The 17,941-nt window shown below is 37.6% G+C and overlaps 1 protein-coding gene across 1 annotated transcript; it reads right to left on the reverse strand.

Moving 5' to 3' along the window:
• Positions 1-1,050: 1,050 nt before the first annotated feature.
• Positions 1,051-17,783, reverse strand: EEF1E1 (eukaryotic translation elongation factor 1 epsilon 1; the record flags this gene model as incomplete). The annotated part of the gene is given in 5 exon segments (XM_084203497.1): positions 1,051-1,682; positions 8,731-8,826; positions 15,450-15,650; positions 17,627-17,753; positions 17,755-17,783. Coding segments are annotated over 5 exon segments (594 nt in total). The 3' UTR covers positions 1,051-1,541.
• Positions 17,784-17,941: the final 158 nt, after the last annotated feature.

The following is a 17,941-nucleotide window of genomic DNA, read 5'->3' on the forward strand; positions in this document are numbered from 1 at the left end:
CTATTAAGTAACAAATGTTTGAATAAATTGGATATTAAGGGTACAAGTAATAACAGTAAAGCTCTCAGGCAGTTGAATATGAAAAGCTTTGAGAAAAGTTTCTAAAGTACATTTGTACTAAAGCCCACTCCACAACTCTTGAACAGATAACAAGATTTCAGAGAGGTCTTTTTAAGTACAGAAGGTGAGCTTCTAAATAGCAAGGAACAAGAGTAGCTAGAAGTGGAGAATTAAGTCCCCAGGAAATGGTGAGAAATTTCTGAAAGTTCTGCCCTTAAAGTAACTTGGTGTGCGCCTGTAAACCTTCAGTAAAATAATTAAGAATAAAATTATGTATATCTACAGAAAACACCTATTAGGACCTGGAACTGTCCAGGTTATGCTTATCCTTCCAAGTTCCTTCTGTCCATTAATGTGTCAGGATATATTTAAATTATGCTCAAACATCTATCCAAGATAGAAGCCTCTCACCTAGTAAATATAAAAAAAGCTAAGCAGCACATAAAACAAAAGAATGTACGAGTGAAGCTATCTGCTAAGCAATGCTGAAGAAACCAACATAAAAGTTTATTTATCAATTAAAATATCAAAGTATTTTTGTATTTCTTTAGTGTCTTAAATGTTATCTGAATTGTGCAGAAGTTAATTAACCAATTCAAGTTAGCACTTTTATACTTGTTACAAATTAAGATCAGAGGACCATGTTCTATAGTAAAATGACCCATCCAAATGTGTGACTCAACAACAGTGTAGTTGGTTTTAAAGCCCATTTTAAACATTGGTAATGAATTTGATAGAGCAGCAAATTATTTTAAGCTGAGGGTTTTGGTTGGTTTTGTTTCAGGGTGGGAAAAGTGCATCTGCACTTGTGCAAAAAATAAAGCTAGGCACATATAAAATTTTTAAGGATACTAATTTTGCTATGCAGTTTGAAAGAAAATGATTCCACAGTCAAAACAGTACACCACAAAATGAAGCAGGAAGTGAACTAACCTTTTGAAATCTTCTTTAGTGAAGAAAAACTAGAAAGTTTCACAGCCAAATTAAGACTAGTTTTAAAATAATTTATTCGGTCACATAAATACTTTGTAACATTTGCATGTTCCCTTTTTCACATCCTTGGCACACAATATAGCTCTTAACTTGTACAAAACTAGTGTAAACATCCACGGAAAATGAAAGGAAAGCTGGTTGACATACATACACATTCAATAAATAGCAAAAGGAGTGAATAATTGATGGTAAATGTAATTTCACTTAAGTATCTAATTAAAAGAACCTTAACTTTTTTAAAAAATAGTGAATTAAAACTCCATTTTTTCATCTTTCTACCATTTTTGCATTTAATCAGATACACAATAACAATTCTTTAGTTCAAATTCTTGAATGAACAACAGCAATTCAATGCAGTTGTATTACTTGAGGCATTGACAGTTTCGGTTCACATACAGAAGGTTACAAAACATTTGCAGGTTAGTGGCTTTGGACAGCACAACTTCTGAACTCCCACACCTCATTCCAACATGACATTAAGATTTGCCTTAATGAGCATTAGTGTATAATCTGTTCTTGATAAAGACGACATTGGACAGATGCTGTCGGACACCTGGGTAATGCTGGATGTGGTTGAACCAACGAGACACATTAAGGTATTTCTCCTTTTCTTGCACTGTGAGGTCCACCTGCATGGGGAATAAATACAAAGCACCAGTAACACCAGGCACTGCATGATTAGAGTCATAACATGTGGTAAAGCAAAATAAAAGTGGATCATTTTACAAATGATTTAAACTCAAGTAACTTGTTACACTCCAGCAGCATTCTATCCTAATTCCACATAGAAAAACTCAAACCCGTAATACATATGGAAATTTAATCTACTCATAAGAACAGACCTGAAGGTGGAATATAAGTTGCATGATAGAGAAAGGGAAAAGCTTGCATGAATTTAATTGACCTCTCTATTCATGAGGCCAGGATACAGTACAAGGTGGTGCAGGGAAGAGTTCCACAACATACACAACCCTTTCACGTTCATTTAGTAGACAGTCTTGTCTCACAGGCAAAGCTACTACTTCATGTTTCAAGGTGCATTTCAAGTACAGGAGTAAGCTTGTTCTAGGCAATTTCAGACTGGATAGGATAACTGGAAGTTGTTTTGTATGACTACTGCTCAAAATGGAATAGTTACTAAAAATCAGCCTAACTTAACTGTTCAGCTCTGCTAGCTTTCATTATTAAGATCACAACGGCATTATTCAAATTACAACAGTAAAACAAACTGGAAACCTGCCTATACTGCATAAAAATATTTAAAGTATTATCACACAGAACAGCTTCAAGATCAATCAGGAAGAAGTCTTGATCAAACTATTGCAACAACTCCTTGTCACAGAATATGTGGCTAAGATTAATGCAGAGCTTCAAGTCTATCCATAATCAGAAGACTGGCTTAGGGAAAGTTATCTACAGTTACAGATCCAAATTCTACCTTTAAAAGTCTTTCAAATTTAGGACAACAGCACCCTCAAAGCTTTACTACAAAGTCGGTTATTACTTCAGAGTCTTTCAAGCCAGCTGTAGAACTATTCCCATCTTGTATCACCTGTATTAGTATTCTTGATTAGAAATTTTATGTCTTATTTCTCTATAATCAAGTTGGCTTATCAGTTTAGACCATAATCTCTTTTCTCACATTAACACACTACAACTGAATTACAAATGGGGTAGTCCTCAAAATAGACTATAAAACCTGCATGAGGAACAAAATGTGATGCTCACATCAACTCCCCTATCCTATCTCACCAATACTGAAACCACCAGGATTCACCTCACTTCATTTTCAGTTGGCCAATTAACCATCAAGCTTGTTTTAAATTTTGACAATGCCAGCAGTCAATGAAAAAGTCAATCTGCACACGACAGTTTTACCAGAAAAATAATGATCTAGACATGTCTAATATTTTTTATGTTTAGATTTCTAGAGCTAATTAAGGTTACTCGCCTCAAAAGCTAAACAGATGGCAAATTCCTTACACTTTGTTCTACAAACACTAGATTTTATGGATGCTGCAGGTTCACTGAAAATTTGATTTTAGGCACAAGACAGCTGGAAACAAACCTGTTTCAACAAACTTTGGATCACAGAAAGAGCTTAACAAACTCATTTACAGATATTCAGGTGTATGGGTAAAAAGCTGCTCTTTAAACCCTCATCTTGTCTTATATTTCTCCTTGTGACATGCCACCCTTTTGATTTCAGGAATTTCCTATCAGATTTGCTGCTTCTCCTTGCTGTTCTCTCACACAGCCCAGCACTTGGCTTAGAACTGGGAAGCTTTAAACATGCAGCAGCAAAAAGAATGTAAGGATATATACAAGAAGATGAACCAGTGGAAAAATACTGAGGGAGAAGAATTTCAAGGAGTTGCAGAAGGGAATTCTAAACCAGTAGAACATAGCATTAAAGCTCAATTAATGGGGAGTTAGGAGCATAGTAACTGTGGCAGTAACCAAAAGGCAGGGACCTTGCAGCTGCTCCTAAACCCAAGTAGCTGCTCTTCCTAAGGAATGTATCTGCCAGAATATGAGCACAGCACTACAGATGTATTGCCTTCTGCAATTTTGTTCTGTTATGAACCCCAGTTCAGGCATATGAGAAAATCTGCTCTTCTTGCTGCTGGCATGGAAATGTAAACATTGTTCCTACAGTTGTATAGTCTGATAGAAATGCACAGAAAAACCATAAAAATCAGCCACATATTTTTACAGATCTAGAAGTATAAGAGAGTTACTAGCAATTAACCAAGTGAATAGCATTAACCAGAACAGCACTAACAAAAAGGGAGAAAAAAGTCTTGAATTTTTAAGGACATTACAAATAAAAAGTGGAAGCTATGGTAATATAACACTGTTTCACAAACTGCCTGAGTTTCTGCAAGTACAGTATATTCGGGACGAAAAAAAAAAGCAGTACCATTTACAGAAAGATGCTTTTGATCACCTGCAGTGTATTATAATTAATGGTAGCTGGATGCTGGTGCTTGATATGAAACTGGGGGACCAATTACCAAGTAACACAGCTCGTGAAAAGAACAATGCGTACACTCTAAGGCAATCTAAAACTACTGGAAGTGAAGAAAGGTATTTAAGTATGGGCAAATACTAAAATACTAAAACTTTAAGTTCCCTGAGTTTGCAGTAACCTTTTTTAAAGCCTTTACTGGATGAGCACCTGGTTATGGAAAGGCTGAGCTAAATTTTATACTTTGCAGCAGACAGAGTATTTCCTTCCTATCATCTTTTACTGATAATTCTCAATCTTCACGTTTCTCCAATGTAAATCAAAAATAAAAGTCTGGAAAACTAGTCCTCTTCCATTCTGTTAGCATAGTGAAAAAACATCTGAAGGGCAAAACAGACAGCTATGCTAATAATAAGACCCCTTTTTGTACTCTAGGCACAACAAGCGAGATATTTTTACTTATTTACATAATGTACTCTATCAGTGAAATATATTAGAAAGCACTTTGTGGCATGCTCTACTTTTTACTTGGAACATAACTCTTAGGTTAATTGTTTAGAGATCACTTCCATGGCATTTTTTACAACATTTTGTTAGATGGGTATTTTTTGTTCTTCCTCATTAAATTAGATAATTCCCCCAAGTTAAGAAAGGCTGCTGTTCTGCTGTTAAAATAATTATTTGCTATTAAACCAATTATTTTAATAGCAAAGAAGCAGACACTTAATTTGACAGACTTTTTTTTTCTTTCCTATCATGAAAAAAAAAGTCTTTTTCTTTCATCACAAAGCTCACTGAGGGGCACCAAGGTGGTTATCATACAATGCAACTTTAAGAGTTTCTGAAAGGGCTAAAAATACACAAGTTTAATTATATTTTCTTTCTATAGCATTGGGGATGCAGGCATAAAGCCCCATTCCCACAACCTGCAGGTCACAGAAAATCTAAAAATACCTGCCTACATAGAAACCTCTTCAGCATCAAGAAAAGGATAGATACTATCTGACATTTTAAACTTAGCCTTTAGATAGGGGAGAAACAGAAAAAAACCCAACAGCTGGATGGTCTATTTCATGACATACCTGTACTTTTATATAGTTTTGTCTAATTTTCTGCTGTTAAAGGAATAAGCTCAAAATCACATTTTTTTCAAAGTTAAAACTGCTTCTTATGCAACTCAGTTGAAAAACCATTTTTAGCATCATTGCTTAGAAGAAAAGCCTGTTACCTCAGTAATAAAATAGGCAGCATATCAGCGAATCTTAAACAAAAAGTCATGGGAGTCTGTTTATTACAGAAAATGTTCCTTATGGAAAAAATAACTCCAAAATAAACTACTAATGTAGTTTATTATAGTTATTTATAACTCTTTGAAATTCTTCTCCCTTAGTCTCATTACAGTTCAATATTAGTGGTTCTGACTCAAGGAAAACAGCTTAGTTTGTTCTGTACTTGATCATATTTGGTTTGACACCAAAATTTTGAGGCATCTTCCATTTGCAGATATAAACTTCACCCAGAAGTAATTTTCCAGACCTTTTTAAAGAAATTTTCAAGTCAGACATATAGATTTGAGACTACTTCCTTGGTTCTGACAACATTTTTGAAGTATAAAAGCAGATCAATCATCATATTGATTATTTCTCTTGAAATAAAACGGGACTTGTGCTGGTCAAAAACATTTAAGAATGAAGACATCTGCAAACTTTTAAAAAAATAATTTTAAAAATCCCCCAGATTAGAAAACAAGTTCATTACCACAGGGGGAATTTAATGCTTACTGATTGGCTAAGCTAACCTCAAGCAATGCTTCTAAATTCAGGTTTTTGCTGCAATCTATGCTTTAACCTAGTAGAATTTTATTGTCCACATTTATCCACATACATATTTCTGGGATTAAAGTGTCTATAAGACAATAATATTAATGTTACATACACAGAGACATCAATTATATATGACAATGTAGATCACATTGATTGAAAAGGCAGTATCAAGCATTAATTTTTTTTTGTGCTTGTGACCCATATTATGATGCAGAACAGCGTGTACCATTTAGTTACTGCCTTATTACTATGAGTGTGTATTTCTAATTAAAAGACCCAAAACAGATTCTGTGTGCAAGAACTCTGAAACACTACCTATGAATCTGATTCTCACTGATTGAAATAATAATTTTTTTCTCACAATATGGATTTTTAAACACATTGCACTATTGTGTTTATTAGAATAACTAGAAGGGACAGGGAGAAAGAAAGGCAGGCACACAACTGCAGAATTAAGGTTTGCTGCTGTTCAGTAAACAAACTGTCAGGTCAAATGGATGAGCCTGGACAGTGAAGAACCAGACTCCAGAACCCCTCCTGGATAATGGGAAGGGCAAAATGAAGATGGGAGGGGGGAATGAATTCAATGATGCATGATCTATACTCAGAGAAACCAAGACACTACAGGTAAAGAACAAGCTATAGGAGTGGTTGGTCTTAAAAACTTTTCCAATGAAACGTGCATCAGAAGGGTTTTAAAGTTTTACTACTTGGCTTATTCAGGACGACCATGGTATGTCAGTAGCATTTACAGTATCCTATCACTAACGTCTGTGTTAGCATGTAGTTTTTAGCCTATCAAAAGCAGAGATTAAACTAACCCTTAAGGTACTACCAGTGATGTTTTCAGATCAAATTTCTAAGGTAACTTGATGGACAGCAAGATCTGTAGGTTTGCCCTATGCCCCAATGTCTCCCATTTCTACCTCCTTTCTTAAAGCACCACAGGAAACATGTATTGATATTTTGCACAAGGCTTAGCTGAAGCAGTGTGGATATGACAAACTCCTTTTCTGAACCACATCAAATGAAGAGATACAGCAGCTTTCCCTGCCTCCCCCATTAAGCTTAGGGCAGAGCAGCAGCACTGGACATACTCTCTTCTGATTACAAGAAAAATAAAAATAATTAAAAGACATGAAAAAAAACCAAACACAAGATTCTACAGTTCAAGATCCTGCCTCTATATGTTTATCAATTCTGAAACCTTCAAAATACATGTAATTCCTAGTTAGTAGCTTCTAGATTTTCATATTTATTTAGGACAGTCACTCCGTTGCTTGCCCTTTATACCTTTCTGATTCAGAAAATTACCTTCAATGAAATCAAACATTTCAGAAACAGATGCTGTACTATAAACTTGTCCCAAGTAGTGTCTGGATGGTTGCAGGCACACAGGAGCACCAAGTCATTTGTTTTTACCATCTGTTCCATTTCCCAAAGCAATAACTTGTATCTTTTCATCTTGATTAGGTGGTCTACTCTAGAGCAAACTCTAAATTTAAAATATGCTTGGATTTTCCCCTGCCAAGGTTTTTTTTTTAAAGTCTCATTTGAACTTGTACTCTCTAACAGAATATATAATAGTATTTTTAGAAAATACTTGTAGCCTTTTTTATGTCTGCATATCATATGTGAAAGGTAACCCATTCTGACACTGTAATCAACACATCTATCCTACTGCTTAAGTTATTTTACAAGGTAAATACGATTTAACAGAATTAATTCTATGTGACTTACTCTAGCATGTTTTCAAAAACCTTTTGAAACGGAGCTTTCCTCTCTACTTGACACTTATTTGAACTTTTACTCCTGGACAGTCAAGATACAGATACACGCTTTCTTTCATTTCTGGCAGAATTTCACTTCTTGACTGCCCCTCCCCTCTGCTTCCATTTTGAAATGTATTCTTCTACACTTCTCCCAGAGCTCTGCTTCTAATTGTATAAAAGTAACCATTCACCCAGTTGATTGAATTCAATTCTCAGACACACATGCATTTGTCAGAGGCATCTTCTTCTAATTATCCTCACTCCCCTCCTCAATTTTCTAATGCAAAACTGACTGATTTCATCTTTTCCCAAGAATTAAGAAGACCTTTCTATGTGTATCCTTTGGTTTCTTCCCACTCCAGAGAATGACAATGGCTCATTTACAAACACATCCCAGCTACCAAAATGCAAATAGCTTCTACAGCTTTATCTTTAAATTAGCACTTGGGGTTCAGAACTGAAGGTGCACCAATTTTTAAGCACTTCATAGTAGCCTGAGTGGACTACAAATAATCTCAACATCTTCCCCACTCAGAACAAATTCATTGTTGGCATGTTTTTTTTTCCCTTTTCCTCCTAAGCACCAGCTCCCCATGTTATTTTCCTATTATGTGCCTTATCAAGTCTTATCGCTTAAGTCTGGAAACACAAATGACAATTTGTTATGTCTCAAACATTTTATATGCATTAAGGAGATTAAGTCTCATGCATTCGTATTTCTCTAATCATGCATTTGTATTTCTCTAATACTAACGAAGTCAATACTTTCAGTTCTGACACATCCTTTCAACTTCATTTATCTATTTGCCCAGGTACTTCTGTGACTGTAGTTCTGTGATGTTTCAGACTTGAAAAGGCAGGAGTCCTCAATCACAAAAACACAGGCATGGGTATCATCCTTGCTATATTTTGCAGAGGAGACTAAAGCATTCTGACACTACAGGTCTTTTGACAGATACACAGCTAAATATTAAAGAATAAAATGAAAAACTTGAAAACACGTTTTATCTTCTTCTGTTCTGGTGGTTAACTTCTACAACAATAAAATGCCCTTTAGATAAATAACAATTAAGATAGTTGCACATATAAAAGTGATGCAAGTAATGCTTACCATGATATGATGCAATCCATAGTACATCAAAATATCTGCTAAGGTAAAAGTATTTCCTGCAAGGTAGACTTTATCTTCAAGGTGTATGTTAAGATCCTAAAAAGGAAAAAGTCATTACACTGCTGTAGTATCGACTTTGTGAAATAATATATTAAGGCAGCTGTTAAAGAAAATAGAAATTTCCTTTAGAGACCATGCATATAAAATAAACATCAGTTTTGTTATCCCAACTCAGCAAACAAAACAAACAATAAAAGAAAAAATTCTAGAAAGTAAGGCTTAAGATAATAAAATAAAATATCAATCTTTGACAGTGAGAATTAGGTAAAATTTAAATGCTAGTCTCTAAACAAAGTAGTTTATACGTAGTGAAATTTTTGTAAATGCAAATGCAATTTATTTTAAGCTGACTTCATAGAAATACTTTCAAGTCTGTCTTTTCTTGACTTCAAATTACTGCGATTCAAAAATTAGGAGAGCTGTGTATTTATTATGAGTGCAAATTCAAATGTTTTACATTTGATTAATAGAAAATGCAGTCCTATGACAAAAGTATGCTGTCAGCACACTGTTCTCTCAGCAGCAGCTATGCCTGTCCTCCAGGACTCCATGCAGCTGGTCAGCAAGGTTCTGGAGCACCAAATGTCTAAGAACCATGGAAGCACACAGGAATAGTGGGGTGGGAGACAAGGTGTTTCAGCCTTGAACATGATACCCATCAGTTGCTATCACTTGACACCTGCTTTTATTAATGTTGAAATTACTGCTAGCAATTCTCTGTGACAGATATTGTCAATTCAGCTGCCGTCCAAGTCTCTAAAAAGAGAGAATTTCAGCATTTTAAGACCATCTCTCAACTGTTCCAGATCAGAGGCTAACAGGGTGGGCAGTAGAAGGTTTCTCTCCAGGTTCAGTAAATAATTATTTCAAATGCCTATTAACAGAAAGACTTATTTTCATGGCTTTTTGTATGCAGCCATTCTCTGCCATAAACCAAGAGGCTGACAGGCTCACTCTTGCTCAAGTTTATCATTCGGAGGACACAGGCATCACACAGCAGCTCTTCCTCTTCTCCAGATCTTACCTACTTGCCATCCAACTTATACAGCTTTCTGCCCCCCCCCCTTTTCTCTAAATAAAATTTCCTACTTTAACCTCGATCCCAGCATAAGCCAGCTTTAGTTTTACAATATTATTTTCAGACATCTACAGAAAGTTTCCCAGCTTTCCCTTGGATTTGGAAACTCCCCTCATCTGAAGGAAAAAAAGAAGCACACAATATCTGCTTAAGCCACTCCCTTCCCCTGCCCTAGAAACAGAGGTAAGCAGCTTAAACCTAACTAACATTTTCAGAAATTTTAATTTTTCAGCCGTAATTAAAGCACATTTTATTGAGAAAACAAGTCTTGGGCTAGGAGAAGGGGGTTAATGTGAACAATTAAAAATTATATTTGGCCTTTAGCATGTTGCACTTTTTGCGGTTACATAATTTTACTGATATAGGGATTTCCTATAATGCATATATAGAAAATAAACCAAGACCAAAACACAAAACTAGAATGTTGAGACTTTAAGACATCTAACCTTGCATTTGCTTTTGACAAGTTCGACTCCATTAAGCCACCTTATTATTCTTTGATAACCTCCTCATGACAGGACTCCTGTACTTCTGTAATATTTGAACATCCCCATGTCTGCTTTGATTTCTTTTATTAGAGCAAATCAGAGAAACATATTAACCCCTGCATAGTTCAAATTCTGTAAGGTCAACTGCCCCTGGCTATGCAGCTTCTTCTCTTTAGACTGGTTTACTGCTTTGTTCATGTTAGTGGGTGCTCAAATTACCTCAAACATGTATCTACAGTTCTGTGGAATTTCTTACAATGCAACACAAAGGAAAATCCAATGTTAAGAAGAAAAACTTGCAGGAAGAAAAAACCCCAAACGTAAAGATCTGCTTTACTAGGAAAAAAAAAACAACCCAAACTTGTCTGTTTTGAAACATATTCTCTGACAAGCATTTTTCATTTCAATTAACCAGAAATTCCACATGCATTGTAATGAAAACTAACACAGCTGAAATTATCTTCTCTCCCTCCTCCTCCATTCTTCTTATCTTAGGGCTATGGAATCAGAATTTTGTAAAGGAAAAAGCTCATTATCTCTGAAGGTACCATCACCACAATTATATCCCTGCTGAAAATTTTGGATTTCTGCATCAAAGAAATTACAGCATGCTAATTCCGAGTTTTATATTGCATATGTACACTCAAAATAGTCATCAATAAAAAAATCCTAAAACTTTAAAGGCAAGGTAAGCCATTATAGCATGAACAATTATTTATTCTGGTTCCTCAAATTTTATGAAGTCAGTTTACTGAGCAAATCAAATTTGACAAAAATGGTTTAGTCTTGTATAAATTAGCATTAGTTTACAATTCTGTTTTTGAACATGTACTTCCCTCCCCTAAAATATAGACAGATATTTTGATTTCATTCTCCAAGTCACACTAATTCAGAAACACCATATTTTTTTCATGTGCATTAGGCACATTTAGTTAACCTTGCCCCATGGGTTATGCTTCCCATGGATGATCATATTACTGGCAAATAGCCAAATGTGCTAAAATTCCTGAAAGTCAAGTTTGCCCAAATGACCACAATATTAAAGTGAAATAGTGTTACAGTCCTGAAGAGATTAATGAAAATATGAACACAAAACTCTATAGAATTTCTATCACATGCAGGAAATTCAGGTCTGCTGGCTGTCATCTGAATAATTTGTCCTTTATGTACTGAAGGCCACTACTTAAATGAATTCCATATATACAAACTCAGGATTAAAAGACTAAGATAGTCCTGGAAGTTGCTTGTAACTATATAAACTTACTGTTGCATTCCCTCAGGAAACTCTCAAATTTCAGACAGATACTTAAGGCATAGCTGCATTACAATGCATTAACATACACTGAACAACTGCAGCAATTTAAACACCATTTTGAGGGGGAGAAAAGCAACAGAAAGAGTTGTTGCATTATTTATGGACTTACTGATGTATTTCCATTTGCTTGTTCTATAGGAAAAAAAAAATCCAATTTACAGCCTCTATCTAGCAACAGCTCAACGCATCCCATTCAGAGCACACTTCTGAGCACCGCCAGCATTCCTTACTGCCTGTTAAATATGCAATCCAATGGTCCATTTAATCTGCACAGGCCGCGGTATCCCTGCCAGTCACTGACAGTTGTGACAGCGGCTCGGATAAGGAACAGTTGCCTCCTAGGACAACTCAGGAGCTTCCAATGCACCTAATCACACTATGATTTTGGATATTTTGCCCACAACACCCTGCTGGTGTATGTCCTTTAAGTTAGCAAGATTCTCGAGGTCATTTATGCCCTAAATGCTTTTATGTCGCTCGAACCATGCAAAGACAAAACGCTGAGCACTCCCAAATGTTTCGGGAAAGCCCCTGACAATGCAGAACCCAAGACAGGGTTTCTGCAGCCACATCCAAGAAAAGCAGAACTACACTTTTGATACAGACGTTTTTTAATTCTCATGCAATTCTCTCTTCTCTCTAACTGGCAAACTATGAGCTAAACCTGGTCTGGAAGAATATTATATTACCGAGTTTCCTGTAAAAGAAGGAAAAAAAATCCACAAATGTTGCCTCAATAATAAAAGTTCAATCTTTAAACCTGCAAGTGTGCAAAAAACCAGCGTACAGAGCTGTGGATTAATAGCATGAACAGAGCATGGATTAACCTGCTTTTGTTCCTGTGGAAACAGTAAGTTTTCAAGAGAGCACATTAAATAGAAATTACAGCTCTCTTATTCAGATTTCTGTTTGGATTTCATTCTTACAGCCAGGCAGCATAGGAGCCTGGGATAAAGCTAATTGAAATCATGGAACATTTTTCTGTATGAGACACTGGAAGTAGTACACAAAGACCCTTAGTTATTATCCTTCGGAGACCAGAGGTTTCTACATTGTTTGGATGCTTTTATATTAATTTAACAAGCTACCAGTTATTTGTCAGAGGTTTTGTAAAGATGGGGTGTGAGGGGGGGAGAATTCTCAGGTTTTAAATACCTAAAATTGGTAAAGCAGAGACATTAAAATCTCCTGAACAGAATTCACTAACACCTAAGTAGACATTTGATGGCATAAACAGAAACATGGTTATCCTGCATGACAACTCAGAAATTTTCAGATTTTTTTTTCCTATGCAGCTTAATTTGCCACTAACGAAACATCAAAGAAACAAAAGATTATACTCCTTTACCCTGTGGAAAAGAAAGTTAATATAATGCACTGTATATTATGCTATCACTGCTATTGATATTCATCATTCCTACGGATCTGCTGAGGAACAGATTTGAAGCAGAAATGCTGCTCCCAGTTATTTTGTCAAGTACAGAAGCACAAATCAAAATTAGACAAAACTCAACAAGCTCTTTATTGGTCCATTCTGAACAGTGTGGCATTTGCTCTGGATGAATATAAAAACCCTGGCTGAGATGGTCTCTTTCACCATAATTTTCCTGCCAAGTAACAGCTTTAGGCAACACATTAGTAAGAACAATTTAACAACCTATTTTTGCAAAGCAAACAGAAAATCCTTCCCATTCAAATTAACAAACATGAAACCAGTTATTTACTGACATTTTGTAGAACCACATCAGTTAAGGGTTAAATAGAGGCAGCCTAAAGTTTATGGCAGAAGTTACTGAACTGTTTTTGGGGAAGCTTATTATAAATTGTGGCTCTAGGCTGCAAGCGTCCCAAGACTGCCATTGTGTATTCCAGACACGTTGTAAAACTACAGCCTCAGACTTCCCTCCCTATTTTAGTTCTGTTTTTTTTTCACCCGTACTCCCTTTTGGCACAGTATACTTTAATGGTAGCTGCCCCTTTTCTGATTAATCATGGTGGCAAGAGAACAAATTACAAAAAAAAAAAAAAAAAAGCAGCTCTTAATTGCTATACTATGAAATTATTAGTGCTGAAACAATTTGACAGCAGCTTTACGTTAAAATAAATTCTGGTTATTCAACAGTTGCTTTAAAAAAATCCACAGAAAAACTTTTAAATGCACTTAAAGGCAGAGATTCTCTCTAAAGTAACACTGATTGTTTCGCATTAAGGAAAATTTGCTTTGCTTGGAAATACTTGATATAGCTACATATTTGTATTTCAGCATATTGTCTTTTCTTACACAACAAGTGTCACTAAGGCCAAAGATGGAAAGAGATCCCAGCTCCAGCAGGAAATTGCCATATCTCTGCATCTGGTTTTAATGCTCCAATGCAGTTCTGCAAATACTCTTACATGTGCTGACACTGCAGATATTGTCCCTAAAACCATCCTGAGCAGATGAATTTTGTTATAACAAGACAGAAAACTTCCTTTTGGTTTTTATAAAAGGCAAGAGAGGTAAATGGAAGTTAGATATTTATTCTCATATGGTTTTCTCACAGTTTGGGAGAATAGAAAGCATCACAAGTTTCAAGTTTGTTCAAAGAATGACTGAAATTCTGTGACACTTGTCATAAAAGTTTAGACAACAGGGATCACCATAGGCCACCTTGTCATACCACAGCTAAATCTGAAGTTAAACCCTGATTAATCAGTGCCTCCTTCAATCAGGTTCTAAAAATCCTACAGGGTAGACAGTTTTCGTGCTGTATCTGCAGAGTAACCATGACTGTGAAGGTTTTGATAGCATTTGTACATAGAAAGTAAGAGCAGATATGTTACAAATAGAGAAGCAATGTAAACAAACTCATTACTATCCAATGGAAGATATTCCCCCGATACAATGAAACCAAGATAAATCATATTATAAGGGGTTCAAGTGAGAGAAATGGTTTGTCAGGGTTTTCACCAAGTTGGTAGGTAATGAAGGCATGACAGGCCTCAAGATCAAGAGGGCTATCAGCTCGAAGAGTAACAGAGTTGATTTTTATCACTTGAAGATGCATTTTCCTTTATTTTAAGTAACAGTGTTAATACTGCTTCAGTTTATCTTTGGTTTCTGCACGCCTTGCCAGAGCCAGAAATTATTAGGACTCTGCCAGCTTCAAGTAAAGTCAACCTTGCAGCACACAAATTTCTAAACTCAGACTCACTGGCAGCACTAAGCAATGTAACATACCATCAAAAACATACCATCCACCTAAAACATACTTTTAAAACTAGAAAAAATAAACACTTTAAAAAGTGATTGAATTTCACTGCCCTTTTATATATAGTTTGTAAACAGTGCTTAACAGTGTAAAGCAATTTTTCTCTTCAAGTTGTTCCCACAAGACTGCAAAAATACTTATTACCAGTTGCAAGGAGTAAGGAAAATAGAGTAAGTTTTGTGAACTGCTCCTTGTCATCTGGCTGCTCAAACAACAAGTGGGACCCTCAGGATGCTCTTTTCTGCTTCCGCCTGTTTAAGAGAAAGTAAGCTTCCTACAATAAAAGTTTAATAACAGCAGACCAAGGTTACAGTTTTAGCTATTTTCCTGTCGCAGGGTTTTTGGGTATTTTTGTCAATAAAAGTGAAAAACCGCAAGAGGAATAAAAGCCAGTAATTAGTAATACTGTAAAACCCTTAGCATTTATTAAATTTTATTAACTGGATGCTCATACACACATTAGCACTGTAATCTTCAAGGTCTAGTCATTCCAAAATTCAGTGGCAAGGCAATGAACGACTCCTTACCTTCAGCACTGTTCTGGTATCTTCCTTACTGGAGCCTCCATTGACCCGGGTCACTCTGTATTCCAGCCACTGCTGCACCACAGCCTTCTCCTCGGCAGTGCTCCCCAGCAGCTGCTCCTTCCTGGCCTGCCTGACCAGGTGGGCAGCGATGGTCATCAACCCCGTCAGCCCAGGGCCATTGTTGGTTTGCAGAACAGGAACCTGGAAGTGGAAACAGAAGTGGAAGACTAAGCAAATAATTGAAGAAAGGAATCTCTATATGAATGGCTATTGGTTTTTTATGCTCCCTCAGAACATAGACGCATTCATGGTAAAGACGCTGCCATCAAAACCAAGTCTGTGTTGTCCACTTTTTGCTCTTTGGGATGTTTTATTTTCAATTCTTACAGAAGAACGTGAAATCATGACACCTTTAGCTTTCATTAAGCAAATTATGCCAATATTAGAAATAGCATTGCTTGTTCTAACACTGTCAGAAATCTTATTAACTGACTTCTAACTCATTTCCAAATTGAGGACTCTCTGACTTCAGACTGTGAAGTCAGTAGCATCCAACTTCTCTCTGAGCAAGCAGGCTGCAGCAACCACGCCTCCTGAAAAGCTTATTCCTACACACTGCACCATTCCAAAATGCCCTGAACAGCAGTCAGGAGCTCATTGGTACCAGCAGAACAACACAGCACACCTCCAGCTTTAGTCATGATGTCTTTGTGAGTGGCAGCAGCAGCAGCATGTGTTCAACCATGGGAACGGAAACTGGACCATCACCTCGAGAAACGAAGTGAATGAACCAGAACTCACTGCAACAGCCTGAAGCCCATTCAGGCATTTATGACATAAAATGAAAGAAACTGATTAAAAAGCAACACTCTTTCTTTTAAAGTATTTGACTGCACAGAGCAGTCTGTTTATGTCCAGATTTATTTAATCTAAGCTGCCAGCGGAAAGCATAATATTATCTTTGTACTTGTATCAAGAGTCTTCTGCTACTATTAAAGCATCCAGCCAGAAAAGCTACACACAGACCTAGTTACTTGAATGTTTCAGCACTATGCTTTATGGTAACAGCACTAAAATATCAGCTGGGCTGGAAAATAATTAAGGCAGTTTTTGCAACTGAAAAACACACAGAGATACACAGGACTCCAGTCATAAACAGTTAATTAAAAAACCCCAAACATAAGACAACTGCAAAGCTTCATTTCTCAACCAACCTTCTCCAGAAGGAAGGCTCAAACAAGGGGCTCATAAATTTGTGACACTCTTCAGCTCTAAATTGCATTTTTCATGCCTCAGGTGCCTCTTAAACCATGGAACATAATGTTTCCATACAAACTTTGAAACATCAAGACATCTAGAACCATAGAATCACCAAAGTTGGAAAGGACCTTTAAGAGCATCCAGTCCAGCATCCACCCAGCACTGCCACTGCAACCCTAAAATCACTGAATCACCACTCAGTGCCACATCCAGACAGCTCTTACACATCTCCAGAAATGGATACTCCACCACCTCCCTGGGCAACCTATTCCAATGCCTGAGCACCACAAGAGGGAAAAACATTTCCTATTATCTAATCTTAATCTCCCATCTCAGTTTAGGCCATTTCCTCTGGCCCTCTCACTGGCCAGGCACAGAGGTCAACTCCCACCCCACTACAACCTCGTGCCAGGTAGGAGTACTCTAAAGAATAAAATATTTAAGAGCAACACGTCCTCAAGACATCTTTCTATTAATAAAATACCACCTTTTTCTTCCCACTTAAGTCAATCAAGATAGCACAGGCATAAGGAAAGCAAAGGGCTGAAAGAACAAGTATAAATCAAGCCGGAATCCCTTCCATGACGGATGATGATTCTTTCCACAAGCAGAGGGAAGGAGTTTCCACAACCTACAGGCTCGCAGGCAGCGAGGCCCTACGACATCCACAACACACGGTGAGGGTGAGGGAAGGGCTGGAGGGAGCGCATGGGAGACCCTGCTCAAGGAGACGTCGGCTGGGCCGGTATCCAGGGAGCCGCAGCCACGTTCACATCGGTGTCTGAGGGGAATTGCCAGGGAGACGGAAGGGAAGCTCGGAGGGAAGCAGTCACTGGGGAAAGGAGACCAGAGGACGACCACCCTCCCACGCGTGTCGCCACCGCCACCCGCTCCAGGCCCCTCCTCGCTCCCTTCACCTTCCGCTCCCCCTGGACGCCGTACTTGTTCCCGCTCGGCAGCCCCAGCAGCCGCTCCAGCAGCTCCAGCTCCTCCGCGCCCCGCACCGCTGCCGCCATCTTGCGCGGCGGGACACGCGGGACAGGGAAGGAGGGCGGCAACAACCGCTCGCCCCATTGGCGGACAGCGCCACGGCTCCGCCGGAGGAAGCGCAACTGCCATTGGCTCGAAAGGACCGGCCAGCCAATGAGAAGCCCAGAGAGGCTTCGCGTTCAGCCGTCCGGGGGGAGGAAGGAGGAGCAGTGGGGGTCACGGGTAGCGCATGCGCAGTCGTG

This window comes from Fringilla coelebs, assembly GCF_963513975.1.
Source record: "Fringilla coelebs genome assembly, chromosome: 1".
NCBI classification, from domain to species: Eukaryota; Metazoa; Chordata; class Aves; order Passeriformes; family Fringillidae; genus Fringilla; species Fringilla coelebs.